The 19,199-nt window shown below is 40.6% G+C and overlaps 1 protein-coding gene across 1 annotated transcript in view; it reads right to left on the bottom strand.

Annotated features, from left to right (window-relative positions):
- Window positions 1–19,199, bottom strand: part of FLT1 (fms related receptor tyrosine kinase 1) — a 74,421-nt gene that overhangs the window by 16,018 nt on the left and 39,204 nt on the right. Inside the window, exons 7-11 of the mRNA XM_066583297.1 lie at window positions 18,583–18,757; window positions 18,239–18,356; window positions 11,975–12,144; window positions 11,722–11,878; window positions 1,334–1,451 (exon numbers count right to left, since the gene is read on the bottom strand). Coding sequence (XP_066439394.1) covers window positions 1,334–1,451; window positions 11,722–11,878; window positions 11,975–12,144; window positions 18,239–18,356; window positions 18,583–18,757 — 738 coding nt within the window. The remainder of the gene's footprint in view (window positions 1–1,333; window positions 1,452–11,721; window positions 11,879–11,974; window positions 12,145–18,238; window positions 18,357–18,582; window positions 18,758–19,199) is intronic.

Here is a 19,199-nt window from a genome sequence, read left to right as displayed (position 1 = left end):
CGGCCCCATTGAGCGCATATAGAGAAGAGAACAGGAATCGCAGATCGCAGATAGGTGCGATCTGCGATTTCTGACTAAGGCCTAAGAAGGACCGTTGGGGTTCTTGAAGCCTAAAATAACTCCTAACGCTCTCCCTATAGCAGCTCCGGCATCAGCAGCACTGTCGCTGATCTCTGTCAGAATGCATCTGTGGCGAGCCGCGGGCAGGCAGATTTTAATACTCGGGTGACACCTGATCTCGCCAGCCACTCACTGCAGGGGGGTGGTATAGGGCTGGAACATCACAGGAGGAAGTTGTAATGCCTTCCCTGTCTTTCTATTGTCCAGAAAAGTGCGCAAATTTCTCAGGGAAGAAAATGAAAGTGACTCGAACACCGCGTGGTACTCGTTACGAGTAACGAGCATCTCGAACACCCTAATACTCGAACGAGTATCAAGCTCGGACGAGTACGCTCGCTCATCTCTAGTTACAATGTTTCAGAATAAATCATACATGGGGTAATGTGCATACTTAAGGTATGTGTCACCAGTGGTTCGTACAGCATGGACCTGGTGACAGAATCACTTTAAATAACTTTTTTGGAACACCATGAATTATGCAATTCCTTTATTATTCCTCCTGGAAATGTATGAATAAATTGACAATTGGGTGTTCTCATTCCCCTAATCAAAGCAATGTGTCTTTTTACACTCTGACAGTAACCAATCAGTGCTGACAGCATCTGTCTCAGAAAGGGCACTTCTATTTACAAGGTGAATGATAACACCTACCGTGTTTCCCCGAAAATAAGACAGTGTCTTATATTAATTTTTGTTCAAAAAGGTTTAACTTTTTTACATGTATAGCTGCCTGGACACTATTTACATTGACTTTTTAAATTAACTGTTAGCAGGGCTTAATTTTGGAGTAGGGCTTATATTTCAAGCATCCTCAAAAAGCCTGAAAAATCATGCTATGTCTTATTTTCAGGGTATGTCTTATTTTCAGGGAAACAGGGTAGTCGTCATTTTATTCATACATTTCCAGAAGGAATAACAGAGGAACAGCACAATGTAGGCGTCTAATGTTAGAAATGTTCCAAAATGATTATTTCATGACAATGCAGCTATTTAGTAAAACAGATATGTCGGGTGAGCTGACAGATCCTTTTTTAAGTGTAAATTTATATAGAAACTTTAGAAATGTCTGCATGACTATTACAATTCCTTGAGGCACGGGGGTACATTTCATTACTGACTGTCCACGGTGGAGGGGGAGGGGCATATTCAATGAAATACTAGAAGTTAATTTTAGTTGAGTAATAGTTTCTTTATATAAAATTTGGCTGATTACCTTGTTCCTTCCCTCGATCAAACGTGTGCGTTCTGTGATACTATAAATCTTATTTCCCATGCTACTGCTGTTTTTCCCAACAATTAAAGGAACTGAACTGTCAGAGTGGAAATCGCACCTGTGAGAGAGAAGAAAGAATAGGTTACACAAGACACACATAAAGGCTTGATTGCATCTTCCATTAACAGAATAAAGACCTTGTTTTAAGCTACTGTGGACTACTACATTGATTGAATGGCTTCCCAAACTGACAGGTGATGGATAAGAGAATTAGTGTTGAGCAAACCAAACTAGTAGAACCCTGTTTTGGTTCGAACTTTGCTAAAAGTTTGGTTCAGCAAAGTTCTACCTAAAACAGGGTTCTACTGGTTTGGTTTGCTCAACACTAGTGCTGAATATTGGTGTATACCACTGAGAGTATTATACAGGGCTTTGTGGCTCTTCGATAGAGTTATACACCAGCTCTATAAGTTTTGGTGAACTTCTGTTTGGTTCGAAAGAATTTGGACTGAACCAAACATTTTGCAAAAGTTCAGCAAAGGGCTGACCCAAACTTTTTAAAAGTTTCCTCATGAATAAAGAAAATGTATGTGTCGCTTATAAATGGAGTCCATCATGTTCTACACAATATGTACTCTTTATGACACTCCAGTTGGGCATTCCAGGTGCCGTTGCAACTCTATCTACCAAGTTCATTTTCGTAGATGCCCTGACTTAGGTTACCTTTACACATGTTTTTTTGTGGTGGCGTTGTACCATAAACAAAATACATTGGAAAAAAACTGCATTTTTTGTTTTTTACTTATACATACATTTTGCTTCTCACACATTTTTAACATGCACTGTCATTTCATGTGCTTTATAGAGAAGCCTGTGCAAAAATGCCTAAAAAAGAGCCAAACTTATACCCAGCAGCGATTACAAAAAAAAGCTACTCACCACCAAAAAACACAATGGAAAAAAATCCACTGAAGAACGGACTGTTTATATTTTCTTTTTGATTTCTAGCTAACATCGGGCAACAGTGTTTTTTCTAGAAAAACATTATAAAAACACAAGGAAAAGTGCCTTAATGACCACGGGGTATGTGAGTATTTATCCCGGGGGTAATTTTTGGCGCCAGTTTTCTGGCAGCTTTAAGTTCCTTTCATGCGTCAAATTTATCAAATGTCATACAATGTTGAGAAATTTGTTGCATCTTTTAACATGTCTAGAAATGTGGAGTCACTTTGCATCCCACTGAGCTACTGGAGTGAGATTGCAACACATTTAGCAATTTTTAAAAAAAGTCACATGTCATAAATGTCTCTAAATCCCGGGCAAGCAGTAAATCGCATCCGCTTTTCTAGAGACTTTTGAAAAAGTGGAATGAGAGGTGTAAGTCTGTTCTCTGTGCAAATCAACAGTCATTTTGTCTCAAATGATTTGCGGTACAAAAACATACGCCAGAATTAATGTGAGATAACACCAGTAATAAATATGCCCCGACGTGTGTTAAATAGTGTTGAGCAAACCGAACCAGTAGAACCCTGTTTTCAGTCAAACTTTGCTAAAAGTTTGGTACAAACTGGGCCTTTAGCAAAGTTTTACCCGAAAAAAGTTTCTACTGGTCCTGTTCACTTACCACACTCTCAGTATAAGGGCTTATTTAGACGACCGTATATCGGCTCGGTTTTCACGTCGAGCTGATATACGATGTCCTTCTCTGCAGGGGGGGGGGGAGGGGGAGGATGGAAGAGCCAGGAGCAGGAACTGAGCTCCCGCCCCCTCTCCGCCCCTTGCCACTATTTGCAATAGTAGGGGCAGACAGGGGTGGAGCTAAGTGCTAGGACTTAGCTTCGCCCCGTCTCTCCCCCTCCTATTGCAAATAGTGGCAAGGGGCGGAGAGGGGGCGGGAGCTCAGTTCCTGCTCCTGGCTCTTCCATCCTCCCCCCCTGCAGACAAGGACACCGTATATCGGCTCAGCGTGAAAACCGAGCCGATATACAGTCGTCTAAATAAGCCCTTATACTGGGCTTTTATGGCTCTTAGACAGTGTTGTTCACCAGTTTCACAGGGATTGTTAAACTTCCGGTTCGGTTAGAACTAATTCGGACCAAAGCAAACTTTTTGCAAAAGTTAGGCAAAATGGCCAAACCGAACAGTTTAAAAATTCGCTCATCACTAGCGTTAAACCTCAATTAAAGAGATCAGAAATGGTTTGAATCTTTGTTGGAAGGGTGCCTGACAGGCTAATCACAGGATCAGCTGTAAATTATGTGGGAACCTGGAAGAAAGTCTTCAATAATTCTACAGCCCCACCACAGGGGAGACAAAGCATTGCATAGTTCCTACTGAAAACAATAGTCCATTTCTGTAATGCATAAATGTCCTCCAGAGTGACAAATGCTCTTTATAGCAACTTTTTGTGAACTCCTTAGTAGTTAGGGTTCCAAGAGGGGGGTCTTTTAATGCAGAACCCTCCTACAGAGTTTCAAAAAGAGGTTCTCTATTTCTTGCATTGAAAAGGGATGCTTGGTTTAGACATCTCCACTATAGGGAGTATCACTATTGTGGCCTTTAGCCCGATTCTCCAATGCACTGATTGCTCCAGGTCAGATACTTGCATATCTGTACTAGCATGTGTTATTAGTATTTACAGTTTGTACGGCTATGGGTGTTGTTAAACCTATGGTCATTGTCACTCGATTTTACATAAAAAAATGTTACTATGTTAGCCAGCTGGAAAAGTCTTTTAATTCACCTTTTACATATGTATATGAACTGCGTCAAAAATCATTACATGTCAACTGCGTAAAAAGTGATAATTAAACCACAAAATTTGATCTTGCTTTTGTAATGAGAAGAACTGCAGGCAGAATAAATGACACATATTCAAAAGCTTCTTAGCAACTAAATGTACAATATCAGAATTAGGAAGCAATGACACTAGTGGAAGTGAAAGCTATATAGAAATGTACCCAGTGATTCCCCCAGGGAGTCAGGTGGAAGCAGAGTGAAGTTACCAGGAAGGGCTGGTCTGAGACTGGCTTTACGTATGAATGGAACGAGCTGTTCTTTCCAACACTACTGCCTCATCAAACCATTAGTCAGCAGCAATCAACCACAGTCTATTTCAGAAAAGCCTGAAAGCTGTTAGATCTAATCAATGAAGAGTATCCAGTAATGTGGAATATTTATAGGCTGAGGTCTGTAAAATGGCGCTACTGGAGCCTGCAGGATAGGATCATCACAAAGTCCTGAGACCATGTGGTCCTATTCTCAGAAACATTCTGCTGAGGTCATAGCCTCCTAAAGGTCTACCGTACCTACTGACATTGAAATCCCCAGCTCAGTAACACCCACAAAGCCCCCCCAGAAACAGTCACCTTGTGGTAAATTTGCATACCCCCCCCCCCCTTTTCACTCAGTTTCATAGGACAGTCTCTTGAAAAGCAGAACATTTTGTGGGTATGGATCTACAGTGGTCATTATATATAAAGAAATAAGGTTTTACTATCACAGATATTCATAGGCATTATCAACTTGACCAATGTCTGATTGGAAGAGAGCCCCAAGAATCCTGAATATGGGGATGACCAATCCTCTGCTCCCACTGCAGTTCCTCTTCATGAGCATGGCCGTCCTTACTTACATGCAACCCATGCGGTCACTCAGGGCGTTGGTCACTAGTTTATAAGAGGGGCACCAGGCGGATGTAGGCTGGGAATGATCGCCCCGTCATGGTCAACCTGACCTGATGATCTTCCTCCTACTTGTGAAGCTACATGAATCATCCACTTTCTGGTGCTGTCTCTTCCTCCCTAATGTTCCAAGGCACTGCTATCAGCCTATTTGCAACACAGTCACTTAGTTCTTTGTTCTGCTAATGTATTTATGCTATGAGCTTGGTATCAGCTTGGTTCTGGTGCTTTATTTATGTGACAAGCTTGGTTCTAGTGCTGTATTTATGTTATAAGCTTGGATCTGGTGCTAAATTTATATACTGAGGTTGATGCTTTTTTTTTTGTAGGTGATCTACATTTCCAAGAATCATCTCAATCAGATCAAGAAGATAATGGGTGACTATATGGGTAGGACTATAAATTTTTTTACTCTACTTTCCTCTCAAAATGCTCTATGCGCAAGCAGAAGACTCATCAAGGTTGTCCTTGCTTCTGAGCACAAGGGCAAGTTTATAGAATATGTAGCTGTCTAGAGAAAAGCAAAAATTAATCTCCATGTAAACGTTTAATGGACTATCACAGCTATACAAGTTAGTTAAATGCAGTCACTTATTGTTTTAACCATCACACACTGCAATACCCCCATTACTCACTCTCTCACAAACTATGTAAACGATTCCCAGGTGGTTCGCTATTTTTTCCACCATCTTCCCAATAGCTACAAGGCATAGGGGCAATGTGTTGAGGTAACAAAGTTCTAGAATTGGAGAGTAAGATCCCACTTTTTGTACTGCTACGGGTTTTAGGAATCTTCCTTATGTGGAGTGCTTCATTAACTTGATTTGTATTTTCACTTCCTAAATCAGGGAAACACAATAATACTTTCATCAGAGTTATTGTCCTTCAAGATCCATTATTGCTTTCCACCCAGAAAAGGTCAAGAAAGTCATAGACCTTATTATACTTCGAAGGATACCCAAAGCTACCGAATTCCTTCCTTGCTGCAAAGTCTTTCTGGGTTAAGAGTACTTTGAAGGGGAGGAAAGTGGCTTGGGATTTGGATTATTTATTCTTGACTTTCCGACAGCCTGTCCTTGACCATAGTCTTGTGTTTTTCTTTCTGTTTTCCATGAATGAGGAGGGATAGACTTTAACAGAAGTCATCATTTCTATTTTAATATGGAGGTGAGGAGGAGGAAGACAGCCATAAATCTGGCAGTACACAGTAGCAGGAAGCCAGGAGCCCCTGCAATTATTTTTTCAAAGTTCTTAGAGCAATTCCACACTTCCACCAGGAATTCACGTGTTAACCCTTTGATGATAAGGACATTGTGAATCTTTAATTATTTGTCCTTTTACCTTGACCTATGCCATGAATAGGGGATCAGTACCATCAAACTGTATTGCTGGACTGTGTGAAATGCTTAAAAATATGAGTCACCTGTTTAAAACTCATTGCGCTTCCTAGCTACCTCTTCATCACTGTAGGGGTTAATGGACGATTGGGGGATATAACGCGACCCTTAAGAATACATAAAGCTTTTAAGGAAGTAAATTGTGCCATGTTTGAAGATGCAAAGATAACAACAGTGCTGGGAACGGTCTTGTATTGGGGAGGAAGCCAAACAAGAAGAGGAAAGCAGCGTACGCTCCTGATTTCGCACAGGAAGCGCAGAACACCTCCTGCCAAAGGGAGATAAGACGGCTCCCATGGCCTATTCTGGACTAGGCCACTGTTATCAACCTTTAGCTCTAACACTGTCCTCGAGATACTTCACTTAGTTCACTCACTGTGTTCTCAGCCATTTTTAAAGACTACCATTTCTAGACAGCATGCCAAATACAATGGAATGATATAATTATAACTGCTGAATGAAAAGCGTTTCCGGGGGCAAGTGTGTAGTACATGACATTTGTATACAGTACTAATACGCTGTTATAAATGAGCCTAGTGATCGAGCTATGGTGAACAGTTGCACTATAATGAACATGCTTAACGTGATTCGTTCCACCATAGGGATGCTGGATATAATACTGCAACTAAGTGTGGCTCTATAACAAAACACCCACCCAACTAGCACATGACATTTATAGTAATGGGGTCCTCATATGTGGTAAAGGGACCTCTTGAGTTCTTCATGCTGCAAGACTGGGTGTGACTGCAACATCTGCACCCTCTGTGGTTATATCAGTGCCAATTACTTTTAAGAATAACATCTATGAAAAAATACAGATACTTAGGGAGAATAAATAATGCCATCCCCAAAGCAGTGTACAAGGGCATAGCCAGGAGTGGGGGAGCATGTGTCCCAGGAGTTGGTTGTCAAGGCTGGTGGGCACTAACAGGCCACCCTGTCTTGCCAAGGTTATTTAGAAACATGGCGGAGGTTCTATCATACAAGTATACAATGTCAATTTTTATTAATGTTATTTCAAGAAATTATTCATCTTGAGTAGTGCTGAGCGAACCTAACCTGTTTCAGGTCAAAGTTCAGTTCGGCACAAACCCAAGCTTTTAGCTAAGCTCAACCCAAAACAGGGTTCTACTGGTTCTGTTTTCTCAATTCTAGTCCTGAACACTGGTGTATAACACTGTCTTAAGAGTTAAAAATTCTAGTGTCTCATTCTCGGAATGTTGTACAGGGCTTTGATGGCTCTTGGACATTCTTTTACACCAGTCTTAGTGCTTTTGGTGAACTTTCGGTTTGGTTCAAAATAATTTGGACCAAACCAAACTTTTTGCAAAATGGCTGACAGCAGTTTTAAGGAGATTGCTTATCAATACTCATGAGATATTTGTAATATTTAACAATATTATTAACATTATAATATGAATAGAAATTCTATTTCACAAAAGGTAACGGACAAGTTTCAGGACCGTAGACAGCCACCCACTTTATGAGAATTAATTGCCTTGCTAACTGAAGTGCAATATCAGTTGTTTAATCTATTAAAATGATCCAGAAAGTTAGTTTCTAGATAAGAAGCAAATTAATCTCTGGAATAGTTTTTTTTTCTCCATTAACTGCATAAATAGCAATGCCCTAATGTAGGATTATTACATGTCAATCTCTAAAGTGTACCCGCACTTTCAGAGGACTTTTCAGAATACACGGCTGCTCCGACACCTGTGTAGTGGCTGGCACTTGCAATAGCCAGTGCAGCAACCATTGATTTCAATGAAAAAAGTCAATGAGACTTTTATTATTTAACTCTATTGCTGTACAGTGATCACTCGCTATATCGCGGTTCAATAATTGCGACTTTAGTGCATCGTGGATTTTGGATAGACCATATATAATTCTGTTTTTGCTTAGTTTTTCGCTATATCGCGGAATTTTGAGGTACATACAGGAAATTCAATACTCCACTAGTGCTTGCAAATGCAAGATTGTACATGGTACACTATTGGCTGATGGAATGGGTTCTGTATCCTGGGCACTGATTGGCTCACTAATCATAGCACTGGTCTGTTTGTTCACTTTTGCGATTCTTTGGCAGTTCACCCAACAGATTCATTAGTGTAAATATGACGCCGCTACTTTGCGGATTTTCACATATCGCGGGGGTCTCTGGAAAGTAACCCCTGGGATAGACGAGGGATCACTGTATAGTGAATTTATAGCTCCTTTTCAGACAACCTCAAGAAATTAATCAATATAGGATGTTGGAACGAAAAATGCTGTTGTGTTAAAGGGGCTGTTCTTTCAATTAAAATATAGAGCAATGTGTTAGTCGGCATTATACAACTAACTTACCAATTACTCTTTATTTACAGTATAGCCTCTGACCCCTATTGTACTCCATGTTCATATGACCCAAAGAGTGTGGCATTCATTGGTTGCAGCAGAACATCCCTTCTACTGATCATGTGATCTTCTAACAGCTAACCCCACCCCTCAGATGAAAAATGACAGATACTTGCTGCGTTCTATAGCTAAAGCATACAATGCACTTGCCCAGTAAAAGGTAGCAGGTAGTTTGTGTTTCATCTAATGGGCAGGGTAAACTGGGGAGAAGATCACACTTTAGGCAGATGGGACATCTTGCCGCAAACACTGAACGCTGTGGTCTTTGGGTCATGTGAACATGGGGTAAGAAGGGGGTCAGCGGCTATACTAAAAAAAAATGTGCAATTGATAAGTTAGTTGTATAATGTCCACTAAAATATTGCTCTATATGTTTGTTTGAATGGACAACCTCATTAAAAGTGTAGTTGGGTCAATTCAAATTCCATACAGCTTTTCTTCTTTTCTTGGAGTTGTCACAGATCTGGCGGGATTGGGGGTTACAGGTTCTCACTGAAGAGATCCAGCAGTAAATGGAAACTTTTTTCAGGCAATGCTCCATGGGAAAAGTCTGAAAATTAATGCTCCTTCAAAAGAATGAAAAGTTTGGCTGATTTAATGCAGTTTTCTTACTTGTAGAGGGGTGTACCTTTCATAGACTACATTTCGCCATAAACAACAGCTTGTGATCTCCTAACAGACTCTCATGTCAAAGACACGGAATTGGAATTACTTATAGCGCTACTATTGTATCATTGGAATGCTTACTCCACCTAAAAGTAGCAGATCCAACACTACTATATAAGATAACGACTACTTGTGTAGCAAATGTCCTCATACAGGTTCACCCATAGGCTCCCAGGGGGGACCTCTGGAAAATTAAGTATAGTTTCCTGTTATTGTGATTTTCCTTGTTGTTTTGTTTATACAATATTGGAAAAATGAACGATTATATAATTACAGAAGTTTTAGTAAAAAAAAAAGGAACAAGAAAAAAATATTTTCTCAGCCGCGCACATTAAAACCAGATGGTGAATCGTGGCAAGGATATTTTTTATTTTTTACTTCAGCATCAAAAATTCCATTCTGGATTTAAGGGCTTAATATTCCATTATAAGGCTTTGTCGATGAAATGAGAAAACAAACCACAGGGAGCCTCTATCTCAGTTATTGTCAGCATGGAACTTTACAAATATTTATTCAACATTTTGATTTAATCAATATGTTTGGATGGTGGCTAATCGTTATTTACTATATCTTGGTGCTCATGAAGTGGTCATTTCATCCAAACCATCTAAATCATTTCTATTGAATGGCCACTTTATTAGAGACACTGGTCCTTTTATAATTGGAGCTTCCCTGCATGGAAATTAGACCCTTGGCCCTGGAGTGCAGCAAAACAGCAAGTGAGTAAGTTTTCCATGGATCGGTTTCAATGTGAATCACATTAGAATGGGGAAATCCAGTGATCTGAGCGACTTCAATGAGACCTGGGACCAGGATTTGATACACTGCCAACTTCTGGGGATTTTCTAGTGGAGCAAGGGTGTAAGGAGAATGGCGTGATCCTCTGGATGTAAACAATTCGTTAAAAAAAAGGGTCAGAAGAGAACGTCAAGAGCCATTCTAACAAACAGGTAGTGCAAATTGCAGCAAAATACATGGTAATTGGAGCCCCAGTATTGTCTGCATGCACAACTTGTTGTTCCTTAGTATAAGAGGGCTATAAGCGCAGGGGACCAGTTCCAGCACCATGGCCAAAAGTAACTGAAAGGCAAGACTCCAGTGATCAGAAGAGCACAATGATCACTGAGCATTTCTAAAGCATGACCTGGTAAGATGAATCCAGATTTCTGTTGCACCATGCTCATGGGAGGTCAGATTTTGGCACAAGCAGCATGAATAGATGAACCCTTCCTGTCAGCAGTTCAGAGCTTGGCAGTACCTTAATCTGATTTGCAGCAACTACAAGAAGCTTTTCTATTCAAATAGGTCAATATTTCTGAAGAATGATTTAAACACCAAGCGGAATTTATGCCACAAGGAATTGCTGCAGGTCTAAAGGCCAAAAAAGGTCCGGCGTGCTACTAGATGAGTGTCTAGTAAAGTGGTCATTCAGTGTATGTCGGATAGAGACTAGGTATGCCACTGCAATGTCTCCATGCACATGACTTTGCTGTGCACATGAGATCTTAATCCAATGTTAGACATCTCACAAAATGACATACAGTGAGATAAAAAGAATTTGTTCTGTAGGCTAAGACTAGGTAAAAAGCACACAAATTGGTGCAAATAAATGGTGAAGAAGCCGACCATTGCAATAAAAAATAAATAAATAAATCTTGTTGTTTGTATGGTGCCAACCTATTCTGCAGCTCTTTCAGGTAATTCTTTTTTATTACCCCTCATTAGAGATGAGCGAGTATACTCACTAAGACTAACTACTCGAGCGAGTAGTGCCTTAGCCGAGTATCCTCCCGCTCGTCTGTAAAGATTCGGCTGCCGGCGCGGGTGACAGGTGAGTTGTGGCGGTGAGCAGGGGGGAGCGGGGAGGAGAGAGGGAGAGAGAGATCTCCCCTGCGTTCCTCCCCGCTCTCCCCCACCGCTACCTGCCCCCGAATCTTTAGAGATGAGCGGGAGGATACTCGGCTAAGGCACTACTCACTCAAGTAGTTAGCGTTAGCGAGTATACTCGCTTATCGCTACCCCTCATCAAGCTGGGTACTCATTTTACTGACCTCAGAAGAATGGAAGGCTGAGTCAACCTTGAGCCGGCTATCTGAACCATGTGGGGATTGAACTCACAACCTCCAAGTCATGAGCGAGAGCTTAGGACTGCATTACTACTTTTATATTCCAATCTGTTTTGAAAAATGAGTTGCTGTGGGTATCTTCACAGGTTCTTAGATGTATGCTGCACCCAGCAGAAACCTACCTTGAGGCAGCGTGGTGTTGCATGCATGGACGCCAGGTCCAGGATATTCTGGGTGGTGGAACGCCATACACAGTACATGTCAGTGTTTGCCTGCTTCCTAGCAGGTACGATTGTGGTTCTTGGATTGACATGGATTTCTCATAAATCTGGGGCTTTACTATTGAATAGAAGAAAAGGTGAGATATTACTTATGATCAGAACAGGACATTGACCAATACCATGCATGACAGAACATAAAGAGCACCCAACTTACCATTAACTATAAGGGTCATGGTTACATTTTTGATAATGTTCCACTCTTTCATCTTCAGGGACACTATGTACTTTCCTGCATCTTCTTCAGCCACATCCTTAATTATCAGGCTATCATTGTTTATTATGTACCGTGCACATTTGTCTGCTGCCAATAAGTTGTTTTTCCACCTATGACAGGAGGTGAGCACATTAGGTAAGTACACTATTTCTCATAACATGATATTACATTAGTGATGAATGTTCAAAGTTGGGCTTTGATGCTGAAGGAATTATTTATATTCTTAAATTAATTCGATCGGTAGTGCAGAAATACTACACTTTTTAATAGTATAGGGGTTTTCCAGGCAAAAACTATTGATGACCTCTCTTCAGGATAGGTTATCAATAGGTAATCACCAGGGAGCTGCTGACTGGGATCCCCAGCGATGAGCTGATCACCCAGACCGCTGTCAGTGTGGTGAGGCTGGATGTGCGTAATAGGGGTTGGCAGTGAAAGTGCCCTAGCTAGCTTCATTCCCATTGACATCAATGGGCGATGAAGCTGGCTATTAAACTTCCAGCACTTCCTTCTCTGACACCAGGGTCAGATACGGACATGTAATAGCAACTCCAATTGATTTCAATGAGAGTAAAGCCAACAAGGGCACTTCCACTGCCGTCCCCTATGACAACGTTTGGCCCACTGCACTGACAGAAGAACAAGCGACGACCTCATCACCAGCAGGTCCCCGGTGATTACCTATTGATGACCTATACTGAGAATAAGTCATCAATAGTTTTTGACTGGAACACCACTTTAAATATACCATAGACAAATTTTCACAATGACTATGTGTTACCTTGCATTGACTGGGATTTACTAGCCAAAGACTAACAAAGGTACCCCTGATGACCCTGCGTCATCGCCAGCAATGCCTCACATGGACCCAGGAAAGATGTCATCGCACTAGGTCATCTCAAGTAATGAATCACATTTCCTGCTGAACCATACAATGGTCTGGTCTGGATCTGGCATAAACAGCATGAAACCATACCCCATTGGTGCATTGTTGAGGTTCAATAGGATGGAAATGGTGGTGTCATGGTCTGGGGAGCATTTTCTTTTGATGACCTAGGACTGTTGCTCATCATACCACAATCCTTGAATGGTGCACACTACAGGGAACTGTTTACTGACCATCTGTACTCATATGTTCTAGAAGTCTTCCCTGACCACAGTGCCATCTCTCAATAGGACAATGCTTCATGTCATTGAACTCTGATCACTACGGAGTGGTTGGAGGAAGATGACAATGAATTCTCCACATTGCCTTGGGCCCCAAACTCACCGGACTGTAACCCCATGGAATATATTTAAGATATGTTGGAAAGGGCTGTGAGGTCTGCTTCCACTTATCTGCAAAATGTGTACCAACTGCTGGAGCTGCTGCAGTTGGCATGGGTTGAATTGAGTATGGAGAATGTTCACCACCTTATGGAATGTGTTCCCCAACATCTGAAAGCTGTGATCACCCAAAAAGGTCAGATGAATTTAAGCCAAATGAATTTAAGGATAATGATATTCCAGCGCAGAACACAATTTTATGCTAGCATTAAGTACATACTGCACATGAATGTTCTAAATTATCTTATTTCCTTAATACAAACAATGTTTCTTTGCTCTACTACGAGAGAATGCTCTATTTATAACAAAGTTCAACCACGAAAACGACCTTCATTTTGCTCGTGGAACTTACAAACTACATAAAAATAACTCAGTATATTTTTAGAATTTGGAATTCGGAACATTTGTGGAAAATAAATTTCTTCTTTTCACACAAATCCCCTTCCTAACCCCTAATAGAATGACCCCTGCATTCATTGCATGGGAAATAACTCATGGGTATGATTATGCGGGAGTTTAGATGTCTATTTTAGATGCCTATTTTCCTATATATAACCATATTTAACACGTTTTGTTCCTCTGGAGATTTGAGAATATCTCAAAGAACGGTCCCAGGAAAATTCTATTTACCTTTTGTGAAATTGAACTGCTTTAGTACCAGGGTCACTAACACAAACCTAAGGTATATAAGCAGTTTCCTTAAAGATTAACTGCACTTTCAGAAAACTTTTGACATGTTATTGAGAAACCTCTATGAGGCTGTCTTCAGCTGCCAGAAGCAACAAGAGCGAGCAAAGATAGCCAAGAGGCTACAGAGGCCGGTTGAGTGCTGCAGCCCTCTAATTCAAGTAATCAGCAGGGGTGTCAGCAGCGGGACCCCCACTGATCTATACTTTTACCATGTCTCTATGACATGTCAAAAATTTTCCAAAAGTGCATTCTATTTTTTATTCTATTTTCTGTACAAGACAATGGGGGTGGCCATATTGGCTAAAATTAAGTTAACATTCAGAGACATCGTATATAGCAGCCTAATTGGCCACAGAGATAATGGACAGGAGAGGACTCATTGACTTTTAGGAGAGAATGTAGTGAGCATGCTCTGTGACCTGTGCAGGGAGGCAGAAGAGGTGAGCTATGACATCATCTGTTATGGATGGTGGATCCTTTGTTATCTATATATAAGTGTAGCCTTTCATTGTAATGCTGCCACTGTAGATCAGATGACTGCTGAAAAGTTTTCTCTACAGAACAAGATTTTTCAAGCTATTAAACTTAGCGATCAGTGGGAAAAATGCATGATTTTAGAATTTATTTTCAAATATAGATTGTAACATCAAAAATGGAAAAATCTTTAAAAATGTGTTTAACTTTAAAACTTGACATATGCAACAGGTCATTTTCTGATGACAAATTTCTTTAAAAGTGGTTGTATAGAAGATAGGTTAAACACAGAGCATTTGGATATTTGGACTTCCTGTAATCAGTTATAATCAGGTGCAGGTTTTAATTTTTTCTGCAGCGACTCTACAGGTGAAACCGTGAATTACACAATTCTATTTGAAATCAATAGGCTGCACAGACATCTCGGCTCCTCCAGAAATTTCATATGTGGGGAAATCATGGTGTCAAAATATTTATATTAATATAGTCAATTAAATGTATAATGCTTGTGGGAACTGGGAGGTGGAGGCCTCTATATTGTGGACTTCGCTGCGCAATTAATAATCCAGCTTTACAAATAGTTCTTGGGACTCTTAAAACGACACTTTCTAAGGACTCTCTGCTGTAGTTGAGATTTTTTCTAATGTCTCATGTGGGATGGATTTTTATATAGTGAGGTGAAACTGTATTCCTCAAAGAACTCTCCATATGAAGTCAACCATGGAGAAGGGACAGGTCCGTATCCACAAACAATAAAGTTATTTCATAAGATACGGATGCCTGTAGACATCATGTAGAACACAAGAGGGAATTTGATATAAAGCCATCAAAGGTACTTGAATTTCAATTATAAGAAGGGCCAGGAAAAACATCATTAATTGTTCAGAGCCAGAAGAATGATGTGAACTGGAGTACCTTCACTGCAGCCTAACCTTATGGGAAACACAGGAGTCCATGACCTTAGAGCATGATTAACAATTGATTGTCTTCCCTTACTATTTCAGGAACTAAAAGTATGGAGGCTATTCCCCATCATCGTATTTGTTTTCCTAATAGGGTCGGTCACGCAAACCTTTGTTTCAGGTTAAATCCATTAGGCCAGTCACAGGGCTGCAAAGCTGCAGATCTGCCCCATAGATAGCATTGTTTATTAAAGGTGTTTTGCATCTTATTTTTTAATTTTAGACTATTCGGCATTCTTGCCAAGAACTGACTACAATAGTTAATTTAGGTGAACCACAAAAAGAATGGGTGCACAATACCAATGACGAAGGCAGAAGCACTATAATTAGTAATACTGATCAGCACTTTATTAATTGACTCGCAGCACATTCCTGGGCTCCACAGTGCTGCATGAATCGTGGTAAAATCATGGTTGCAGTGTGACCACAATTGTTCTCTAAAAGGGTGGACAGATCTTCAGATGGTTTTGTGACAAGGTCATAATTTTTGTGATAGCCTCTTGCAGTCTATTCTCTCACAGGTAACAGTTGAAGATGCTTTATGATTGCTTTTACCACAATTTACCTTTGTCTTCACAAATAGTGATGAGCGAACTGTTGAAAAGTTTGGTTTGGTCGGTTCACTGAACTTTTGCAAAAAGTTCAGTTTGTTTGGAATTAGTTCAAATCGAACTGAAAGTTCACCAAAACCCATAAAACTGGTGTATAACACTGTTGAAAAGCTATTAAAGTCCTGTATAACATTCTGAGAGTGTTGTACAGGGCTTTAGGGCTCTTAGACAGTGTTATAAACCAGTGTTTAGGACTAGTGTTGAGCGAACCGAACCAGTAGAACCCTGTTTCGAGTAGAACTTTGCTAAAATCTCAGTTCAGGTTCGTGCTGAACCAAACTTTTACCAAAGTTCTACTTTTCAGTTTGGTGACTATTCATGAGTTTAATTTCTCTCCCCCCTCCACCCCCCCCCACCCCCCCCCCCACACACACACACATTCCCTTTACTTCTGTGTTGAAGAATTAAAGAGTCAATCTCTCCGGGTGCCAGGTTGTGCCCAGAATACATTCTCACATATTTCCCCTAAGATTATTGAATCATCCTCCCTTGATCCCATGTAGCAAATTCATGCTTGTGAAAGCATAATAGTTTGTAGGAAATGTTGATTACTGCATTGGAATTTCCCAGCCAAAGTGAGGACTATTATATAGGCATACAAATTGATTCACAGCTAATCATTGACTTCCATTCATTGCATACTTTTTGGGGACCATGCATTCTATCTCCACCCCCTTCAAAGCAGGAGCATAAGGATGAACAGGAGATACAATTTTATGCTTGTTGGTTCCTATCTTACAGTAGATCACAGTGTGATTTCCTATAGCTCATAAGTCCTGATTGCTTTATCAGAGAGCGCAAAAAGCGCGGTTACTAATAACAATTAAAAAAATGAAATGTGATCCACAAAGATGTCTGCACCAAATTGTTACTTGGTATTTTACAGCTAGAAAAGGTTACTTGGCAAAGCACTGCTAGGAAAAAGAGTTAAGTCAGCATGTCCTACAGCTAAAAAAGCGTAAATATAGCCTGGCAATCGCTGCTAAAGGACATGACTCATTGAAGGGAAAGCCCAGTGTAGTGTCTATTCATAAGCTCTACAAGCCAAATTGGTTAATATGACAGGGAAATGCCAATGAAAAGATACCAAAATAGCAATGAAAAAAACAGGTTTCCAGTGCAATAATACCAATATAGCAATTCTAAGGGCTCATGAGGAGCCCATATGGCACTATAAGGAATCTCATTTGGAGCTGTAGGCACCCCATGTGCTGCTGCATGGAATTTCCATATGGCACTGTATTATGGAGCCATATAGAGGTACACAGAGGTACTAAATGGGTTTTTAGACTTGTATGGGTGTTGTGACAGAATTTCTGATAATCCATGTGGCCTTAAAGAGTTTTTTTCCCACTAAAGACATTTATCCGTTATCCACACAATGACACATAAATGTGTGATCACTGGGGGTCCAACTGCTGAGACCCCAGCCATGGTAAAAATGTTCATCCCGAATAGACCATGTGAATGGATTGCTTATGCACATGCATGACCACCACCCCATTCACCTTTATGGTCTTGAGGGAGATTGAAGAGGCTATCAATCTTCTTCCATCCCATGAAATGGGAATGGGGAGTGGTGGTGATGCACTCCATTCATAGGGGGCATTCAGGATGTGCTGTTCTCTAGATTGTTGGAGGTCCCAACCCCCAGCAATCACACATCTATTCCCTAACCTATGGATAGGGGCTATATATCTTGAGTGAGAAGACAATTTTAAAGAAGTTGCCCAGGATATGCAATGGATAGTATTTCTGCGTTGATCTGGTCCCTGGGACCCCCAGAGATCAGCTGTCTGTCAGGATGTTCATGCATGGAACTGATTTATGCAAGAAGCAGTGGTTGTGTTTGGTATTACAGACAAGACTTTCATTGACTTCCATGGGAACTTTGTGTGTAATATCAAGTGGAATGGGCTGTCTGCTTCCTGTAGAAATCAAAAGCACACTGGCTTGGCGAACAGCTGATCAGTGGGTGCCCAGGTGGTAGATCGCCATCAAACTACTACTTATGGCCTATTCTGCAGATAGGCCATCAATAGTTTAAAGCTGAACAACCCCTTCAAGCTACTTAATATTGTATGAAAGAACTCAGAATAGTAAGAGAGATTTTGAAATAAAAGAAGCAATACTTCACTTACCAAGTGATTTCCGGAGGAGGAAATGCTCTTACTTTCACACCAATCCGATAGGATTTCTGACCCACTACTGCTTCTAATACACCTGTCTTTCGAGGTTTAACATTAATGTAAGGAGCAGCTGCAAAATACATAAAATAAATATCGTTAGTCAACGGGACTTATTTATTAATTGAAATGTGCCTGAAAAGTGGTGAACATGTATGGAAAAATACCATAAGCGACATTTTTAATCTTGTTCTAGCACATGTACAACAGTTTTGAAAAAAAATGCCCTATGCTCTGCTAAGAGAGGTAATGTTTGTAAAACAGTAAATGATCAATTACTGTAATACAGTAGACCTTACCGTGAACACGAACTGTTGTATTGATGGATTTGGTGGATGGACCATTCTTTGCGGTGCAGGTATATAAGCCCTGGTCGATGCTCCTTACTTTGTGAATATATAGCATGCTGTACACCAACGCTTCTGAGTCTGATAAGACGATCCTCTTTATTATGGACGCCAATCTGCCAAATTTCTAGAACAAAGGTGTCCCAGTTATATATTGGCGCTCTACATGATCATCCGCCTCATCACATAAGAAGATGCTTGCTACTCTGTAACTATGCTTGATATTTCTAAACACATACATTTTGCATACGGCTGCTCTAGCATTTCTTCTGTATTACTTCATATATATTTTTGGAGGTGCACATTTTCTATTTCCATATGAGCAGCAGCTTTTGTGTTACACATGGCAAAATATTGACACAGTGCTTTCGCTTTGGAAAGGAAATGATGTGAGCTATCCGTCCCAGTACACAGTAGTTGGGTTACGTCACCCATGAGATTCTGACTAACGGGATTAGGTGATAGCTCTACACACATGGGTGGGGGTGCCTTACTGTCTGGCAGGGATTATGCTGTGACAGAGAGAATCCATGCTCCTAATAAACAACCTCTGTGCCCTCTATAAGGCC

This window comes from Eleutherodactylus coqui, chromosome 1 (genome assembly GCF_035609145.1).
Source record: "Eleutherodactylus coqui strain aEleCoq1 chromosome 1, aEleCoq1.hap1, whole genome shotgun sequence".
Taxonomy (NCBI): Eukaryota; Metazoa; Chordata; class Amphibia; order Anura; family Eleutherodactylidae; genus Eleutherodactylus; species Eleutherodactylus coqui.
The sequence above is the reverse complement of the archived record's forward strand: the minus strand, read 5'-3'. Positions and strand labels throughout refer to the sequence as shown.